The 17,618-nt window shown below is 40.2% G+C and overlaps 1 protein-coding gene across 3 annotated transcripts in view; it reads right to left on the bottom strand.

The window, feature by feature from the left end:
- Positions 1 to 17,618, bottom strand: part of LOC116316365 (NMDA receptor synaptonuclear signaling and neuronal migration factor-like) — a 65,385-nt gene that overhangs the window by 34,979 nt on the left and 12,788 nt on the right. For all 3 annotated transcript variants that reach the window (XM_039621137.1, XM_031734923.2, XM_039621138.1), the window contains exons 2-4: positions 3,530 to 3,591; positions 878 to 1,642; positions 643 to 715 (exon numbers count right to left, since the gene is read on the bottom strand). In XM_039621137.1, coding sequence (XP_039477071.1) covers positions 643 to 715; positions 878 to 1,642; positions 3,530 to 3,591 — 900 coding nt within the window. The remainder of the gene's footprint in view (positions 1 to 642; positions 716 to 877; positions 1,643 to 3,529; positions 3,592 to 17,618) is intronic.

Genomic DNA, 17,618 nt, shown 5'->3' with positions numbered 1-17,618 from the left:
ACAGGCAGTCGGAAACAGATGGGAAAAGGAAGGTGAGACATATGGATAGCAAAGAGGGAGTGTGGGAGAGAAGAAGGGAAAAAAAGATCATGGTGGGTGAGCTTTGTCTGTTTGAGAGTCATAATTATAAGGTCAGGGTGATAGGTGATAATTAACCTGTCACCGAGACTGGAACGGAGTTGTGTGTGCGCGTGTATGTGTGTCTTGGTTAAGGCATGTACACGATCTAGACCAACACATTTCCAGCTTTCTAAATGTGTTGAATTCAAAGATTCTTGGCTGCTGAGTTTAGAGGAACATGTGCTATGCACAACACTGAAAACAGGTGCATTCCATTCAACTGGTATTGTTTACTGGGACACTTGTTGGACCATGTTATTAAAATGACTGACGTGTGCTTTTACCAGTACGGATCTAAAACATCCAGTCTTTCTATGCGCAACTGCTTATTTCTAAAAAAAATGTCAAAGTGGCTTAATAAAACCAACAAGCAGAAATGTGTGAAAGCTCATTAAGACGTTGTATTAGAATGTTACATTTGTCTCTTGGAAGGAAAAGACTGGGCCGTATCCTGCCAACATGGCAGCGAGATGCTGTGATGCACAGAGTGGGAGTAAAGGTGGATTTCCATGCCATACTCACGCCTGCATGGTGGTGGTGGCTGTCTGAAAGCTGAACATATTCTCTTTGGGGAACCAGCTGTTAGGATTGTCCTCTGCAAACACAAATATAAAAAGGAAGGTGTGTGTCAGTGAGCATTACATTCAAACACAGGCCTTACAAATAGCAGTGGAGGTGAATAAAAATATGGTGAGAAAGTGTTTAAATTCAGGCTCAATTTGTTTATTCGTTTAAACCTTCACATTTCGTTTTATACCCCTGTCATCTGTAGATGCTCTGTCCTCACTGTACATTCTCTCCAGTTTTTTGCGTTGCTTCCCTCCATCTCGTGGTGAGGTATCTAGGTCCAGGGAGCGCTGACTTTGGCATGGAGCCCGAATGCAGGCAACGCAGTCTGGGGTGTAGTCATCCCGCGACCCACCTCTCCTCATTCCCCAATCACGAATGTTGCCAGCGCTACCCGAGCTCTGCAGCGGCTGCGATGATGACATTGGGCCTCCGTGATGCTGCTGGGCATGATGTTGGTTGCTGCGGTGATGGCTGCTACGGTGATGGCTGCCACGGGCAGCTGAGGCGGTTGGTTGGCTGGTGCAGGATAGTCCATGACTGGCAGCAGAAGTGCTCTGTGAGAGAGGCTGCTCCCGGGAGCCCTTCAGCACCTCCAGCTCCAGGCTCTCCTCACTGCCACGGCCCCCGAGGGTCATCCCGCCTTCCCTGGTGATTGTGTACACCCTGGCTGGCTTCAAAGCAACAGGCCCCTGTGAGCCCCTGGAAGCAGGTGGTTCCTCTATGGAAAGACTGCGTTCAGCAGAGAGTCGCCGTTTGGAGGGGCCAAGTGATGCTTGAGCCTGGAGAGTGTTGACTTGAGATTGAGACTGTGGGTTAGCGCTGGGATTAGACTGGCTGGACTGGGTGGGTTTAGCTATGGGTAAACAACGGCTCTGTGGTGGCAGATTGTTGTTATGCAAGTGACTGACGTCTGGAGAGTCCTGGCCAGAGAAAGTGTCAGACAGTAGATGATCTGGAGATAAAGAGAAAAAGAATGAAGCAAAATTAACAAGAAAACAAAGCAAGTGAGAGATAAATCATGTTGTCTGTTTTCTATATAGCTTTTATAAATGGACATCAGATAAATGCTTTGTATGTAAATAGAGTTAACAGGGAGCTTGCTTGTGTCTCTTTGGGATTTGTAGCTCTGGCAGCAGAGTGGTAAACATTTACTATCTGCAGAGCTTTTGTGAGGACATGAGGAAAATAGAGAGGTGGCATAGTGATGGAAAAAAACAAAGGCGGAAAGATGAAAGATTTGGAAATGGATGAGCCGGTACAATCCAAGAAGCCCAGTTGTCCTGCAGGATCATGAAGGATGGATAGTTCTTCTCACAGTATAAATGGTTGCAATGCTGCAGGGTTGAAAGCAAGTGTAATCTCATGCTAGCTTTTCATTGTGTGTGTCCTGTGGATAAACAAGTATGGGCATAGTGCTAGGTTATACTGAAGAAAAACTGAGCGGAAAGCAAACAGATTTGTAAGATTCCCTTTTATAAAGTTGAAATCATACATAGGAAAGCGATATTGCAAAGATAGGGGAAAGGGAAGTGATAGTTAGTCACAACAGCTTTTCCAGGATATAATTAAACTGAGCATAGAATTAGACTGAGTAGGTTACTAAGTGAGGCTCATCCACAATCCCAGCAGGTAAGCTGGTCTCAGTGCCTGCCCACATCATCTGATAGCTCACTTGATACCCTTCCAGACACCCAATTGGCAAGCACACTACTAATGCCGTTTTAGCATGCCCACAGATGCTGCGTATCTGCAGGCCACTTTGCACCTAACTTCAGCCCCAGCTCCATTGTCATGTTTGCTGCTGCTTTATGTATTCCACATGTTTGCACACAAAAGAGCATAGAGGTCCCAGAAGACAGCCATGCTAACAAATATAAATTACTACTGAAAATATCAATCCTCAATTAAAATTCCAATTCAGTTTTGTTTTTTGATAATCAGTTCACAAAAACAGTCATCTCAAAGTGCTTTACATGTTAAAGTAAAAACCCTACAATAAGATAATCCTCTATGAGCAGCACTTGCCAACAGCAGGGGGGAAGAACTTGCAAATATTGCAGAATAACTGCAGATATACCATTAATCTACAACATTAAAATAACCTGCTTAGAATGGTTGAGGTATGGACCTTAGAAGACCTCTGAAGGTGTCCTGTGGTATCAGGATTCACAACAGGATCAAGCAACAGGATAGAGCAATCTGCAGTAGGTGCTCAAGTCTCTTATACCCTACCATACCATACCATACCATACCATACCATACCATACCATACCATACCATACCATACCATGTCCTTCAAGAAGCCACTGCCATCAAGGAACACTGATGCCTTGAATTTGTCCACATGGTCTGCAGCCACTTTTGGTAAGCTCTAACCACTGCATTCTGGGAACCACCCACAATATGTACTGTTTTGGAGATTTTCAGAACCAGTCACCCTGCTCTCACAGGTTGGCCCTGTCAAAATTGTTGAGAGCCTTACACTTGCCCATTTTCCAATTCATTCATAATATGTCCAACACTTACCGGGTGACAGAGTATAGTTCGCTGCAGCTGATTTTAGGGTGATCAAATACTTATGGTTGTGGAACATTGCTGTTGTGGTGTGACTGCACCCTGAAGCTGAGCGTATATTACATAAACATCAGCAATTTTAAAATATTTTAATAACCGATTACCCAACATGTCACAGGTCAATATATCACACAGAAATATTTTAAGGCATTTTTTGGAGGAGGAAATGCGTGTCAAGCCGGAGAAACTGATATTTGCCACTAAATACTATATTGCTATACTACTGATATAGTATTGGTGTAGGACTACTAAGTGTGCCACCTACCTGCTCCGTTGCGGTTCTCTGGATTGGTATTGGACAGGTATTCTCCAAATGCTCTGGCTGCTCTGTAGAGACACAAGTGCAAGACTTCAGACCTCTGAGCTATTTTACACAACTGTTGCTGTCAAACATAGCAAAGTGACTCACAAACATTTCACAGGATTCTCTCCACCTAAACAGCCTGTCTGAGCTTTTTCTCTCTAAGGCCCTCTTCACTGCAAGTAGGTTACACCACCACAGCACTCTGTGAGAGGAGTCGTTAATGTCCTGAATCCATACTCGCTATCTGCCATCACTCAACACAGTTACAGGCTGATCTTGGCTAGAGTCTGGAAGGAAAAATATGAAAGCTTTCTATTACATATTTTTATAGCTTACTAAAATATGGAAATGGAAATGAACTGGAATTTATATGAAGATTTTCCAATTTTAATAACCACTCTAAGTGCTTTCATATACTTTCAGTGGTCAGTGGCTCAATATGTCTCATATATCAATATGATTGATTCATGTAAGTAGCTACTTTAGTATTTTTCTCACACATGACGTTCACTTTTTATTTAATTATGATTATTTTCCATGAAAATAAGTGAAATATATAACAATTTAAAGACATACAAATTCATAAATTTACTCTAGTTTTCTTTCATGACAAAGCTTATCCTTCTCCCCTGCCCTACACAGAGGACGGTGTTGTTGCTTTTGCCACCCAGAAAAACAGGAAATAAATACAATCATGTGTATGGTATAAAAACATCCATGTGGCAGGAACATTGAGAAACTGGCACGGTATACAATAAATATATAGCTGAGTGTGAGTGGGTCTGCAGAAGAAAAAAAGTCACAGCAGTTCAATGTACTACCTCTGAAATGAGAAACAGTCTTGATTAAGTGCAATTAGCTCACTAACCATATCTATGATTCAAAAGGCCTTCATGCCTTGCTAATTAAAAAAGAAAAGAAAAGAAACTCTTATTCTAGCAAATAATGGGGTCAGTCAACCTTTGTGCTGTATCAATTATGTTATCCTTTATTAATCCCTTCAGGGAAATTCACTCTCTGTATTTAACACATCCTAAGAATTAGCTGTGGAAAACATGCAGGACCCAGGGACCAACTCTACGGTCAAGGACACCTTTATACGGCATGGTTTTTTTTTAATGTTGGGAGAGATCACGAATCCTCAAGGAAATCTGTGCAAGCATAGGGACAACATGTAAACCTCACATAGAAAGGGTCTTAGCCAGTGTTCAACCTCAGGTGTCTTTTGCTGTGCAAACCACTGAGCCACCATCTTGCCAGCATACTTTCTGTGTGAAGGTGTATTGTACACAAGGATATTCAATGCATCATGTCACACATTTTGCCATGTTACAGCCTTATTCAAAAAATGATTACATTCATTTTTCATTTCAAAATCTACACACAAAACCCCATAATGACGATAAACTAGTGGGTTGAAATGTGTAATATGAATGCTAATGTACAGAAGTATTCACAGTCTTTGCTCAGTACTTTATCGAAGTACCTTTGACAGCAATTACAGCCTCAAGCCTTTCTGTATGATGCTACAAACTAGGCACATCCATTTTCGGGCAGTTTCTCCCATTCTTCTTTGCAGAACCTCTCAAGCTTCATCAGCTTGGATGGGGAGGGTCAGTGCACAGCCATTTTCAGATCTCTCCATAGATGTTCAGTTGGGTTCAACTCTGGGTCTGGCTGAAGCGACTCAAGGACATTGACAGAGTGTTCCCGAAACCACTACTTTGTTATCTTGTCTGTGTGTTTCGGGTCGTCGTCCTTTTTTTGCTCTGCAGATTATCATCAAGGATGTCTCTGTACATTGCTTGCATTCAGCTCCAGTTCCTGCAGTCAAAAAACGTCTCCACAGTACACCAGCACAATGCTTCACTGTATGGTTGGTATTGGCCTGGTTGGCCTGAAATTCCCTTGTTTGAGGATAAGTCACACAATTATTCATAGTTTAAACTGAAAATACACAAGGGTTAACAACTCTATTGCCAAGAGAAGATTGCCAGTTCCACCTACAGTAATTTATATACGGTGGTATAACTCTGTTCTGAAACTTTCCCACCCTTCTGTGTGCAATAATGGACCGTAAAAAGCCATGAAGAGCAAAACCCATCACAGAACAGAGCACTCAATGAAGACAACCTAAAGGACTGATTTAGTCTAACACGGCAGGAAGGAGTGGGTTCATCAAAGTATTCTAAAATAATATAATATTAAAAAAAAAAGAATACAGCACCTTTATTTTCAGCTTTGCATATTTTTTCACTATTTGTGCTTTACAAATGTAAAGCAACATCATTTGTCTTTTTAAACAAAAATGATATGATGGATACATACGTTTCATCATGAAGCATATGTTTTCCTACCAAAAATTTGTTTTGACTGTGAAATTACAGATTATAATGTTATATTTTTTGGATATAAATTATATATATTTAGAAGATGAAAAAAGAGGAAAGATTCAGGCAGAGGTCTGTATCTTTCCACAATAAAACAATACAACAACAAATCCTACATTGATTATGTCAAATACAGGAAGGAGGCACTGGGGTGGAGGTGGGTTGCAGTGTGGTTTGCAGATGCTCTGTATTGTGTGAGTTCACACATTAGAGATTTGCCAGCTGGATAGAAGACAATCAACTGAGGCATCAGGTGATGCATGCTTGAACAAAGATAACTTGATCTGCTAATATTGCAACTGAGCTAGACTTCACGGCCTATCTGAGCTATTGCTATGCTCAATTTAAAAAGAAGAAGAAGAAAAAGCCTTCACTTCAGCTATATATTTCAATCATAATATCCTGCAAGGAAGTGAGACTCTTAATTGTTGCATATAACAGGCACAGTAAGATCAGCAGTTGTTCTATAATGTAAAACACCCACATACAAATACATATGATAACAATCTTATAAAAGATATAGGCTACCCCCAAACACACCTATAAAGAAGCAACACAGCCTGTAATCACTCTCCTCCCACTCACGCCGACCTGGCATTCCTGCCATCTGCAAACACAGATACACACACCAGGTCTCCCATGCTCAGAGTCTCCATGTGGAACAGCAGGCAGAGAAATAAATAGGGTACGCAACACACACACATGCAACATGCCTTGTACACAGGGATAAAATCTCAGGGGGCTGCAGTGAAATGGAATTGTTGTGCTGCTTTAGCCTATATGCCTGAGTAATTAAATATGAGGCGGCACGTGGAGCACTCCTCGTGAAAACTCCCTCCTACCCTGGCTGATATAGAGAAGTAGGAGGAGGCAAAGGATGGCATGAGGAAGAAAATGCAATCATCTGTGATCTATCTGCTTGACTGTGTCCACTCCCCCAATAAAAATTCCATATGCTGTGCTGAGAGAAGGAGGATATCAAAACACAGCAGGGTTTACAGAGGACAAACTAGCAGAGTGCCCCAAGCTAACACATGCAGGAATTTTAGAAGCACAGCTGATTGTAGTTAATATCATTAGCTTTTACGGAATCATCCGTTTTGACAGTGGTTGATAAAGTATTAATGTATAAGGTTAAGCTAGGTGCTTTAAACATGTGGCTCCGCATCTTTGTCAGAATCTACCTTCTTTTATTTTTTTGGTCATTAACTACAATTTGAAATTATCTTCAGACAGTGTGCAGACAGTGCATCTTTGTGAAATGTCTTCTTCAAGCAGATGTGGTACATGTAGCAACCTCTAGGGCTAAAAAATGAAGCGATGACAGCTTTCTGTTAGGTATCACATCCATTCGTTTGAGCTATCACACTGGCCCCATGCATTGGCTGACACTTCACACTAAGGCTAATTTTCAAATTTAAAGTTAGAGAGCAGATAAACCTCTCTGAGCACTTTACCCACTTTGTTAATTTGTTAAGCTAACTGTGAAAGCCACATAGTTTTGAAATAGTACATATTCAAATAGAAAATAAAAGGAAAAGTAGCCACAGTTAATAACTTATAATTGCTCCCTCCATTTTTAGCTGTGTGGCTCTCAAAGGTCAGCACCGTCTGTCAGCAGTGCACAGAAGTTCATTCAAACTGAGATTGGTATAAACAATTAGAATTCACTGTCATGATTATACTGATCAAGAAAATTGTACTGCAGTGTTTCCCACAGGAATCACATGCATATTCACGCATTACAAAGTCAAGGTCAAAGGTCAAAGAGAGAAGGAACAGTTCGTTGAAGTCATGAAATATCATGAAATATCATTTACTTTTACTTTTAATGGCCTATGTTGGAATATAAACCACTTCACCAAAAAGCTGTGAATCATTGACACATAGTTAGGTGAGAAATTTTGTTAGCTAACTATGTTAGCTATTTAGTAAATTTTATTAAATATAATTTAAAATGATAATAATGGACTGCCATAAGGGGTCATATGATTGTTGGGGTTTTCTCTGTATTATTTTAGGATCTTTCCCTTACTATATAAAGCGCCTCGAGGCAACTGTTGTTGAAATTTGGCACTATATAAATAAAACTGAACTCAACTGAATTTAATAATTTAGAAGTTAACCAGCAAGTAGACTCCACAGAGGTTCCATGAGTAAGAAGTAAAAATCCCATTTATATTTGCTATATGGATTTTGCTATGAGTGATAATATTGGAACCACCCAAACTGAAAAAACAATGGTATGCACTCTTGTAGAAACCACAAGTCTTTAGGTGTCTGTATCAACAACAACAAAAAAGATTTTACTCATTGAAAAGAACTACTCTACCACGTGAAACAGCAAGGGCTTTGATTGGTCACTCCTGATGGGTCTGTCTAGCACAACCCCTCGCTGGAACGAGACAATTCTACTACAACAGCAAAAGCAAGACGCAAGTCACCAAAGTTCTTTGTGTTACTCGTGCACAAGGGAGACCCGACTGGAGCCGAGTGTCGTTCCGCCCACTTGACCTCTGTCAGACTCTCAGCCAGTTTCCCTGTAGCGCTCCTTTTATTTTGGTTACATGAATATGCATAGGTTCATTAACATATGACATTTTACACAGGCATACATGTGAACCAAGAGTACCTTGTCTGTGTGTGTGTGTGTGTGTGTGTGTGTGTGTGTGTGTGTGTGTGTGTGGTCAAGATGTGACCCTGTGAACGACTCTGCTGGCCTGGAAGTCCAACAGTTCATTTAAACAAAAGGCACTTATACTAAAACAGACATAGATGTGTTTACCATACCATAAAACAATAAAAGAAGGCACGACTTCTCTCATGACCCCAAGATGTGTGTGTATCTCAGAGTGCTCTGGGAGGCACACAGAGTCTTTGCAGACTACTAAGGATCAGACCTCTATCATTATGCAATCGATTATACACCTCTAAGAATATATGGTTATATATTTCTAAGATTAATGACAATCCACAATATAAACCTGACAACTCCTACCACATTAAGGTTTACGCAAACATTCCCACAAACATCAGATGACTTTGGGAATGCAAGTTTGTGGTGAAGTCTGGGATTTGCAAGGCATTCTGGGATAAGTTGTTCTTTCACCTCCAAAAGTTGAATCTGTTCATCTGGACGTAGCGTTTGGTGGGAGAAACGTTTCGTCACTCATCCAAGTGACTTCTTCAGTCTCAGCTGACTGCAGGTTTCCCCAAACCTTATAAACAGTACATTTGCATAATGACTGAAACCAGCCCACTGAAGGAACAATGGGCTGTGAGGTCAGTTCCTTAATCATAATTATGCAAAGTGGCCAGGGAGGCAGAAGAACAACACATCAAGAAGGCCCTGAGTAAATGTGGTTATCCCAGCTGGACTTTTGTCAAAGCTGGAAAGACACCTAAAGAAAGCTCCAGCCGATCCAGGAGAGAAGGACAATCGCTGCCCAGGCGAAAACCTGTAGTGATCCCATATGTGTCAGGAGTATCGGAAGAGTTGAGACGCATTTTTTCTAAACACCGGGTCTCTGTGGCTTTTAAACCCCAAAACACGCTGCGCCAAAAACTGGTCCACCCAAGGATCGGGTCCCCGACACAAACAGAGTAACATAGTGTACGCTGTTAAGTGCCAGGAGGATTGCCAGGATTTATACATCGGGGAAACCAAACAACCTCTAGCGAAGCGGATGGCACAACACAGAAGAGCTACCTCGTCAGGCCAGGACTCTGCAGTCTATTTACACCTACAGGCCAGTGGACACTCTTTCAATGATGAGGATGTACACATCCTGGACAGGGAAGAACGCTGGTTTGAGCGCGGAGTCAAGGAGGCCATTTACGTGAAAAGGGAAAGACCATCTCTGAATCGAGGAGGGGGCCTAAGGGTACATCTTTCGCCATCTTACAATGCTGTGATTGCAGCCATTCCCCAACTCTCTGTGAATGGTACTCATGGCCATTGATCAGTGTTCTTTGATCAGTGGGTTTTGGTCAGTGATTGTTGATCAATGGTCATGGGAATGTGCATAATTATGATTAAGGAACTGACCTCACAGCCCATTGTTCCTTCAGTGGGCTGGTTTCAGTCATTATGCAAATGTACTGTTCATAAGGTTGGGGAAACCTGCAGTCAGCTGAGACTGAAGAAGTCACTTGGATGAGTGACGAAACGTTTCTCCCACCAAACGCTACGTCCAGATGAACAGATTGAGAATGCATCAAGTTGTTCTTTCACCATTAAAAAATAGAAGTCTGTACACAAATTTGTAAGTTTGCCAGTTTTTGATTTTCCTTTTTTTTAACCAACTCAAATCTTTTATGTCACGATTCACCACATGCGCTTTGTTCAAGGCTTACAACATACATGAAAAGATTTTTGAAACATCACTGGACAATGAAAACTGGTGAAGCTAGTGGTTTACAGACAATATCTTATATTATGGCTGCTAATATCCATATCAACATTTACACATTTATTATTAAACTATAATAATCTTTTAATTAACATTTTATGGAGAGTTTAACTGGTGTCAAAATTAATGTTTTTAGCTGAATTTAAGCCATATCTTTAGAATCTGTCTTTCTATAGTCGGGTGTTAATAAGGACGATTCAGACAAAGAAACACACTAATGTATTACATTAGCACACACCCCTCAGGCCAAAGTGATTACCAGAGAAGCTTTATCTTGGCAATAGATGTTTTTTATAACTCCAGAGGTCTCTGAAACAACAGTTATAATAACGTGTCAGAGATTTTTAGCTTGTGAATTATACATCATAGTATTAATCCTCTCACTGTGGCCTGAAAAGAGCCAACAAGCTGGAAATGTGTTTATAAAACCAAAATAGAAAGTTGGGATGAGGGTGGGAAGTGTAATGAAGAACAGAAGCGTAATATGTAAAGAAAGACTATTAAAAAAGGAAGTGGGGGTAGGGGACAGCCGGGAGACAGATGATCTGGAAAGGAGTTGATATTAGAATTTGGTCATATGCTAGGCCTCCTTCTTTGTGGAGGAATTGGAGGACTTTGCATATGAAAAATAGCAAAGCTTACAGACGCCTGGGGAAATGTTTGCATCAAATAGGAGGATGGTGAAATTCACAAACAAGACCATTAATAGTCAAGATAATAGAATAAAGAAAAGATATCTCCCAGCCTTCTTAGTACTATTTTCATTGCTTGTCCTTTTTTTCTGCTCTATTCTTTTTGCCCTTTTTTAGTTTTATATCACTTTTCCTACCTCTCCTCTTCTCTTTCGTATTCTTCAGCTATGCGGTCCATTAAATAAATAAAAATGATGACGGTTGGCACACTTGAACATGTTTTCACGTTGCTGTCCTGCTGGGACCTTGTTGAAAAGTCGTAACAGGGAAAAGAATTAGATTTCTGGCAGAATGCCTTAACTCCACAACAGCAAAGTTTTCATCCTCACAGAGGTTAAAATGATTAGATGAGTGTATGATGCTGTTTTAGGCAGCAGGAGGCTTCACTGGGTTATCTGATGGTGCTGCAACATGTTCAACAGATGACAAGGTTAGCACAGCCTCATTGATCAAAACTCTTCTTTGGCCTCTTTAACAGTTTTAGTTTAGAAAACGTAATAATTCAGTTATTCTACCTCAGTGCATCTCATCACTACAGAACAGCAATAGTACACTCCTGTAATACAAGTGAAAAATAATTTTGTCTTAAGAAACTTACAGTTCATTCAGTGATCTACTTGAAAAGGTTGAAAACAAAAGTTGCAAATATCTTGATGCATGCTCAAGCATCATGGTCAGTGGCTTTCCCACTGAAAAGGCTACAACCAGATGAACAGAATCAACCTTTTGGGAAAAGTTTGCATGTACTCTGGAAAGGATGCTACTCCTATGGTGTGATGGGCCGAGCAGTGAAGGAAAGTCAGGCACAGGCTAAAGTCCAAAAAACAAAGTTTTATTTTAACCCAGAAACAGACTTGGTTAAATTATTTAGAAAAATCTAAATCTTAGGCCCATAAAAGAGGTCAAAGTAAGAGTACTCTACTCAAAAGCTGACAACAAAAAATACTACTAACTCAAACAAAGTGTCATATCTAAATGAGACAAAGTGGAAACTTAAATAGTGGCTGATCAGCCCACAAAAGCACAAAAAGGGGTAAAACACACAAACACCTAACTTAAACTAACATAACAAATTCCACCCCCCACCCACCCCCAAAGATCCAGAGCTATGGTATGACCCATTTTGCAGGTCGCTATATAGGCTTGCTCCGCCCATTTCCACCTCTTAGCTCGGGGGTCGGCAACCCGCGGCTCCGGAGCCGCATGCGGCTCTTTAGTCCTTATACTGCGGCTCCGCGTGGTTTGGGCAAATAAATTAGAAGTATTTAGCTGAAGTGTATTTTATTTATGTTAGTTCTTTTTAACTCGTAGTTCTAAATTGGAAGATTGTTGTGCTTTTGAAATATAAAAATAAAATTATATTCTATTATTTTTCATCGCTCAAAATAAGAGTCACACTCATGAAAGCCGGTATACCCCCGAAACGCCGCGCATTTATCGAGACTTTCAACCCCAGATATGCCAATTACGGATCTTCGGATCCACATTATGTCAGCAGCTGTTCTCCACCGTGAACTATGTTAAAGACAAACACTGTGAGTAAACTGACTTCGTATAGCCCCGATTTGTGGACTCTGTGCGCCGAGGTTCAGGAGCAGAAGTCCCATTGTAAACAAATCACGGCAGACCCGACGATGTTTCCATGAACACGCTTTTGAGCATCTCTTTATTGAGCACTTTTCACACACTGTTGCTGTACGCATACAGCCGGCTGTAGCTTTTCAGCTCACAGCCCGACATACACCACCAACAACACAACAGCACAGATAGCGCAGACGTAAAGGCGGCGAGGTGTGATTGTGGGTGTCGCTCAGGTGCGTCCCACTCCCCTGCAGCGGCGCTGCAAACCACACCCCGCCGCACGCATTAACCAGGTAAAATACATATTTAGGCAGAATTTTGCAAATATCTATTTTTCATTTTTCAGCAGCATAGTGCTTTTTTCCAATTATTTTTTAAGAGTCAGGTCAAGGCTCCAACAGCCCAAAGGCGATATAAGGGAGGCGGCTGACAACAGTTTTTGTTTGCTACATGGATCATTTTAGTTCAGTTGGGTGTCTTTCCTTTTGTTATATTTCTTTAAGAGTTCAAAATGTGTTAATTACGTAAATAAAATGTAATTTTCTCTGTAGCACTTCATGGATTTCATAAGCAGCACACCTTAGTTGTTCACACAAAGCACAAAGATAAAAAACAATATATACAGTGTTATCTTCATTTTAGATGTCAAAAAGTATTTGCGGCTCCCAGAGTTTTCTTTTGCGTGGAAACCGGGTCCAAGTGGCTCTTTGGGTGTAAAAGGTTGCAGACCCCTGTCTTAGCTCATCAACCAAGGGACTGGGAGCAGCTGCCACTGATGTAACTCAGAAAACAAGGAAAGATTAAATCATACATACATAACAGTGTAAACTAACATGTCCGCACTTATTTTAGAATACAGTATTATGTGAATGTATGAGTAAATAAACCAAAACCAATTCTTTATTACCCTGTAAATTAAATCCTTTATTTAAAGAAAGAAAAATGTAAGTGTAGTGTTATGTATAAATGTATTGTAGCACTGTGATGTTTGATATTACCCAATATGTGTGGCTGTAACCAGGGCTGGACTGGGACAAAAAATCGGCCCGGGCATTTTGACTAGAGACCGGCCCACCAGGATAGGGATTGAAAATGTGACGTCATTCAGGGGTAAAACCGCAAAGGATTCTGGGAACTTGAGGCAAGAGGTACTAGCGCACGCAGGCTTTCAATTGAACTCAGTTACACAGCGATAAAAAGAAACCCCCAAAATGGCAAGAAGCTGTTGTATTATTAACTGCAATAGCCGGTCGCATGACAGACAGGGGAAGCCGACGGGTAAAGAGATCGTTTTTTATCGGATTACGTCGTTGAAGAGAAATTGTTTAAGCCATGTTTCAAGTAAAAGCCGACGGATGGTCTGGATATACCAAATATAACGTCTCAGAACACTCCTGCTCACATGTTAGTCTGCTCCAAGCATTCCCACAAAGGTCAGTGTTTTGTAGTAGTTAATACATCATTTTTCATAACATAATTGGTGATATAGGTTACAAGCAAGTGTGGCGCTGAACAGAAATTGTCGCGCTATGCTCCTTTGTTTAATGTGCATAAATAGTGAATTGTCCTGACACAATATTGCGTTTCGCTTCTGTTATTACCACGGTACATTGACAAAAACATATACTTTTATTCACAGGATAAAACAGTTTTTTTGTATCACTAATTGCCCAGTGCGATTACAACATACAATATTATTGTCACTGCTACATTTCTGTAATGCATACCAGAAATTATTTCCACTACTAATTAATTACCGTTGAGCTCAAAGGTTATATTAATAAACGGTTAACGATTGTGTATTTATGAAGACGATTTTTGTGAGACTGGTAAACTTACCTTTGTTTGTACGATGGTCGTTTCTACAGGGTGCATTTCAAGGTCCTGTACCCATCCCTTGGTAAACTGTACCCGGGCTTGTTGCAGTGACCTGAAGTTACTAAAACTTCATGAGTGTATGCACTCACTCCAAGAACCGTATAATTATAAATCTGAGCGTGGTGAAAGTTGGGCAGCACGCTAACATCTTTTGTCCACTCTGTGTGCTCTTAAGGGTCTGACACTTTCACTCCTTTGATTTTTTTCCTCGTATCTTTTCTTTGCCTTTTCGTCGAGTCTGTCTTTGTAATGGACCGGCATTGTTCTCCTTAGTTTTGTACATTTCTTTTTTGTGCGGCAAAGAAAAACCAAGAAGGTATTGGAACCGGAGAATGAACGTTTTATGCGGTGCTGCAAATGCTTGCATTTGATGCGGTACTTGGATTGTTTTGCCTCGAGTTCCCGGCATGCAATGCGCGAAAGTCACGTGATCTGTCAATCGCTATAGGAAAAACCTAAATTAAGACCAAGAACACTAGAGGTGAGACATGATCATTAATTAATATCAAAATTAATAAATGACAGATTTAGTGATATTTTCATAAACACCTCCTTTCCTTTTTTTGTTCTCCATTTTCTTTAGTTCGTCTATAAGAGTGCTAAACAAGGGGGAGGGTGCATCCGGTCTCCTCGACTGTAATTGGTCCAGCCCAGAGTCGATCATGACCAATTGGGCAATCCAACACCTTTCATTATATATACACCTTCTAAAAAAAAAAAAAAAAATCCATCGGCCCATAAAAACAAAAAATCGCCAGCGGCCCACCGGGCAAATGCCCGGTATGGCCAATGGCCAGTCCAGCTATGGCTGTAACTGAAACCAATGTTCCCTCTAAGCTGCGCACGTGCGCAATTGCGCACTGCTGGCACGGTCTCTGCGCACAGGAAATCTGCGTTGCGCACAAAAAAAAAAAAAAAAAAAAACTAACCTGAACTGAAATTAAAATTAAAACTTCAACAATTCTGTTTTGCAGTGTCAGTCAGTAAGTGACTGGCTGCTCCCGTATGGGATTAGAACGACCTTATCCCACAGTCCAGCCAATAATGCATTCACATTTGTATATACACAGCTAATCAACGTTGTTGACAGGCTATGACTGTGTTGTTATGTGCCGACACCGGTGTTTTAGCTAAAGCAGCGTGGCTGATGTGGAGGGAAGCAAAGTTAATGACAACGTGTGCAACCATTGGAGATGTGAGCAGGACAGACGGAAGAATTGACGGAAAAAGTGTGGACTTTATACCAGTTTTTAAATTGTGTTGATAGGCCACGTAAAACCAGAGTTATGATAAAAAATATATGCAATGTTTGGTTTTCTTCCTGAATACTATCGTTGTTTATATTTACTGCGGGAAGAAACGGTAAAAACGGCGTTTTATAAGGAAAAGGCTCGAAAGCACTCTCCGCCTGTGAGCAAAAACAAAACCAAAAACCCCCCCCACCCTTTCCTATTGGTCGAAAAAAGTACCATGTCGACCAATCAAAAAATGATATGGCAACGTGGCATCTAGTTGTTAAGAAACGGGGGGAAGTTTTAGGAGTGACGGCGGTGTTTTGAGACGTGAGAGATTTGAGACGTTTAGCGCAAATCTTGTTAGTGTGTAGTGTAGTCAATAGTTTTGTTGGTGTGTCAGAACAATGACGCGACTGCTGAATGTTACAGGTGTTACAGGAGTGATACATCTCCTGTTGTCAGGCCTGCAGGTATCAGGCTGTTGTTCTCCTTTATCTCATAGTGGACAGAAATTATTTTTTGGAGTGGCACAAATAATTTGTGTGGCATCAAATTTGATGCAGAACAGCTGATTGTTCTGTAAATAGTTTGAAATGTTTGTTTAACAACGCATTGGCTGCATTTAAAAAAAATAAATAACTGCAAAAAACTTTGTTGTTTGCCAAACTGAGTTACTTTTTTGAAGAAGTAACTATATAATTAATTGCTCAACATTGGTCATTATATACTGTATTTTGCAGACAGAGAGTTACAGGACTCTCTCCCAGACCACAGACTCATAATACAAGTCAGAGCTTTATATATATATATATATATATATATATATATATAAAAGTTGTGTTTTCAAAATTGGAGTTCAAGTTATTTTTACTTCCAATAATATTAACATACTGCACAGGTCAATGACTAGATTTTTTTACATTTTCATTGTAAGTGGGCTAAAGCATTTAATTAAAAGTAGTCTAACATAAATGTAAATGCTGTAATTTGATTATTTTAATAAACCATGTAACTTGGATGGATTAGATGCTGGCGTGACCACAGTGCACACGTCTGATGTCGCTCACAGTGGTCCAAGGGATCGCTCAGGGAGTTTGTGTGTTCGCTCAGACACATGAAAAATTAGAGGTAACATTGACTGAAACCATCACACAAGGTGAGTTACAAACTTGAGCCAATGTTGCTGACTAACTACTTGGTTTAACCTATTAACATGCACCAGGTCTAGTGTTAGGGATGGGTTTGATTCAGCCACACGTGAAATAGTAAAGTTTTAAGAAAATAAAAGATGTTAAGTTTTGAATGGAGTGCTATAAATCTACACTGTTAGCCTTTGCAGTAATTTCCATAGCTTAGTACTGCAAAATCAACAGTAAAAAACTCTAAAGGATGTTTGCAGTTTAGTACTGTAATTTGCAAGTAATTGTGGGAAAATTCCATGAGATTACATTATTTTTACGGTAACTCACCGTACTCATGGAAACAGCTGTAAAATACAGCAAATGTAACAATTGGTGATGTTACTGAGATTATACTATTACACCATCGGGATTTCTGTTGTTTTCTACTGTAGATCTATAGAGTAATTACCTAAATCCTCATTCAGAGTGTATTACTATAAAATGCAATTCATTGTGAGAGTAGTATCACATGTAAACTACAATATACAGCATCATTTTTAACTTGAGTAAATTGCAGCTACACTATTTGAAGCATTTGAAGTATAACTGAAGTATACTAAGAAGTACAACAAAATACCCAGCAAGCATTGCAGTGCTTTAACTGTAAAATTAAAATAACTATGAAACAAATAATTGATGTTTTAAACAAGAATTTGTCACAAATTCTTGTGTAATGTCTTT

This window comes from Oreochromis aureus, linkage group 12, assembly GCF_013358895.1.
Source record: "Oreochromis aureus strain Israel breed Guangdong linkage group 12, ZZ_aureus, whole genome shotgun sequence".
Lineage (NCBI taxonomy): Eukaryota > Metazoa > Chordata > Actinopteri > Cichliformes > Cichlidae > Oreochromis > Oreochromis aureus.
Note: the sequence above shows the minus strand (reverse complement) of the source record. Positions and strands in the feature narration are given on the sequence as shown.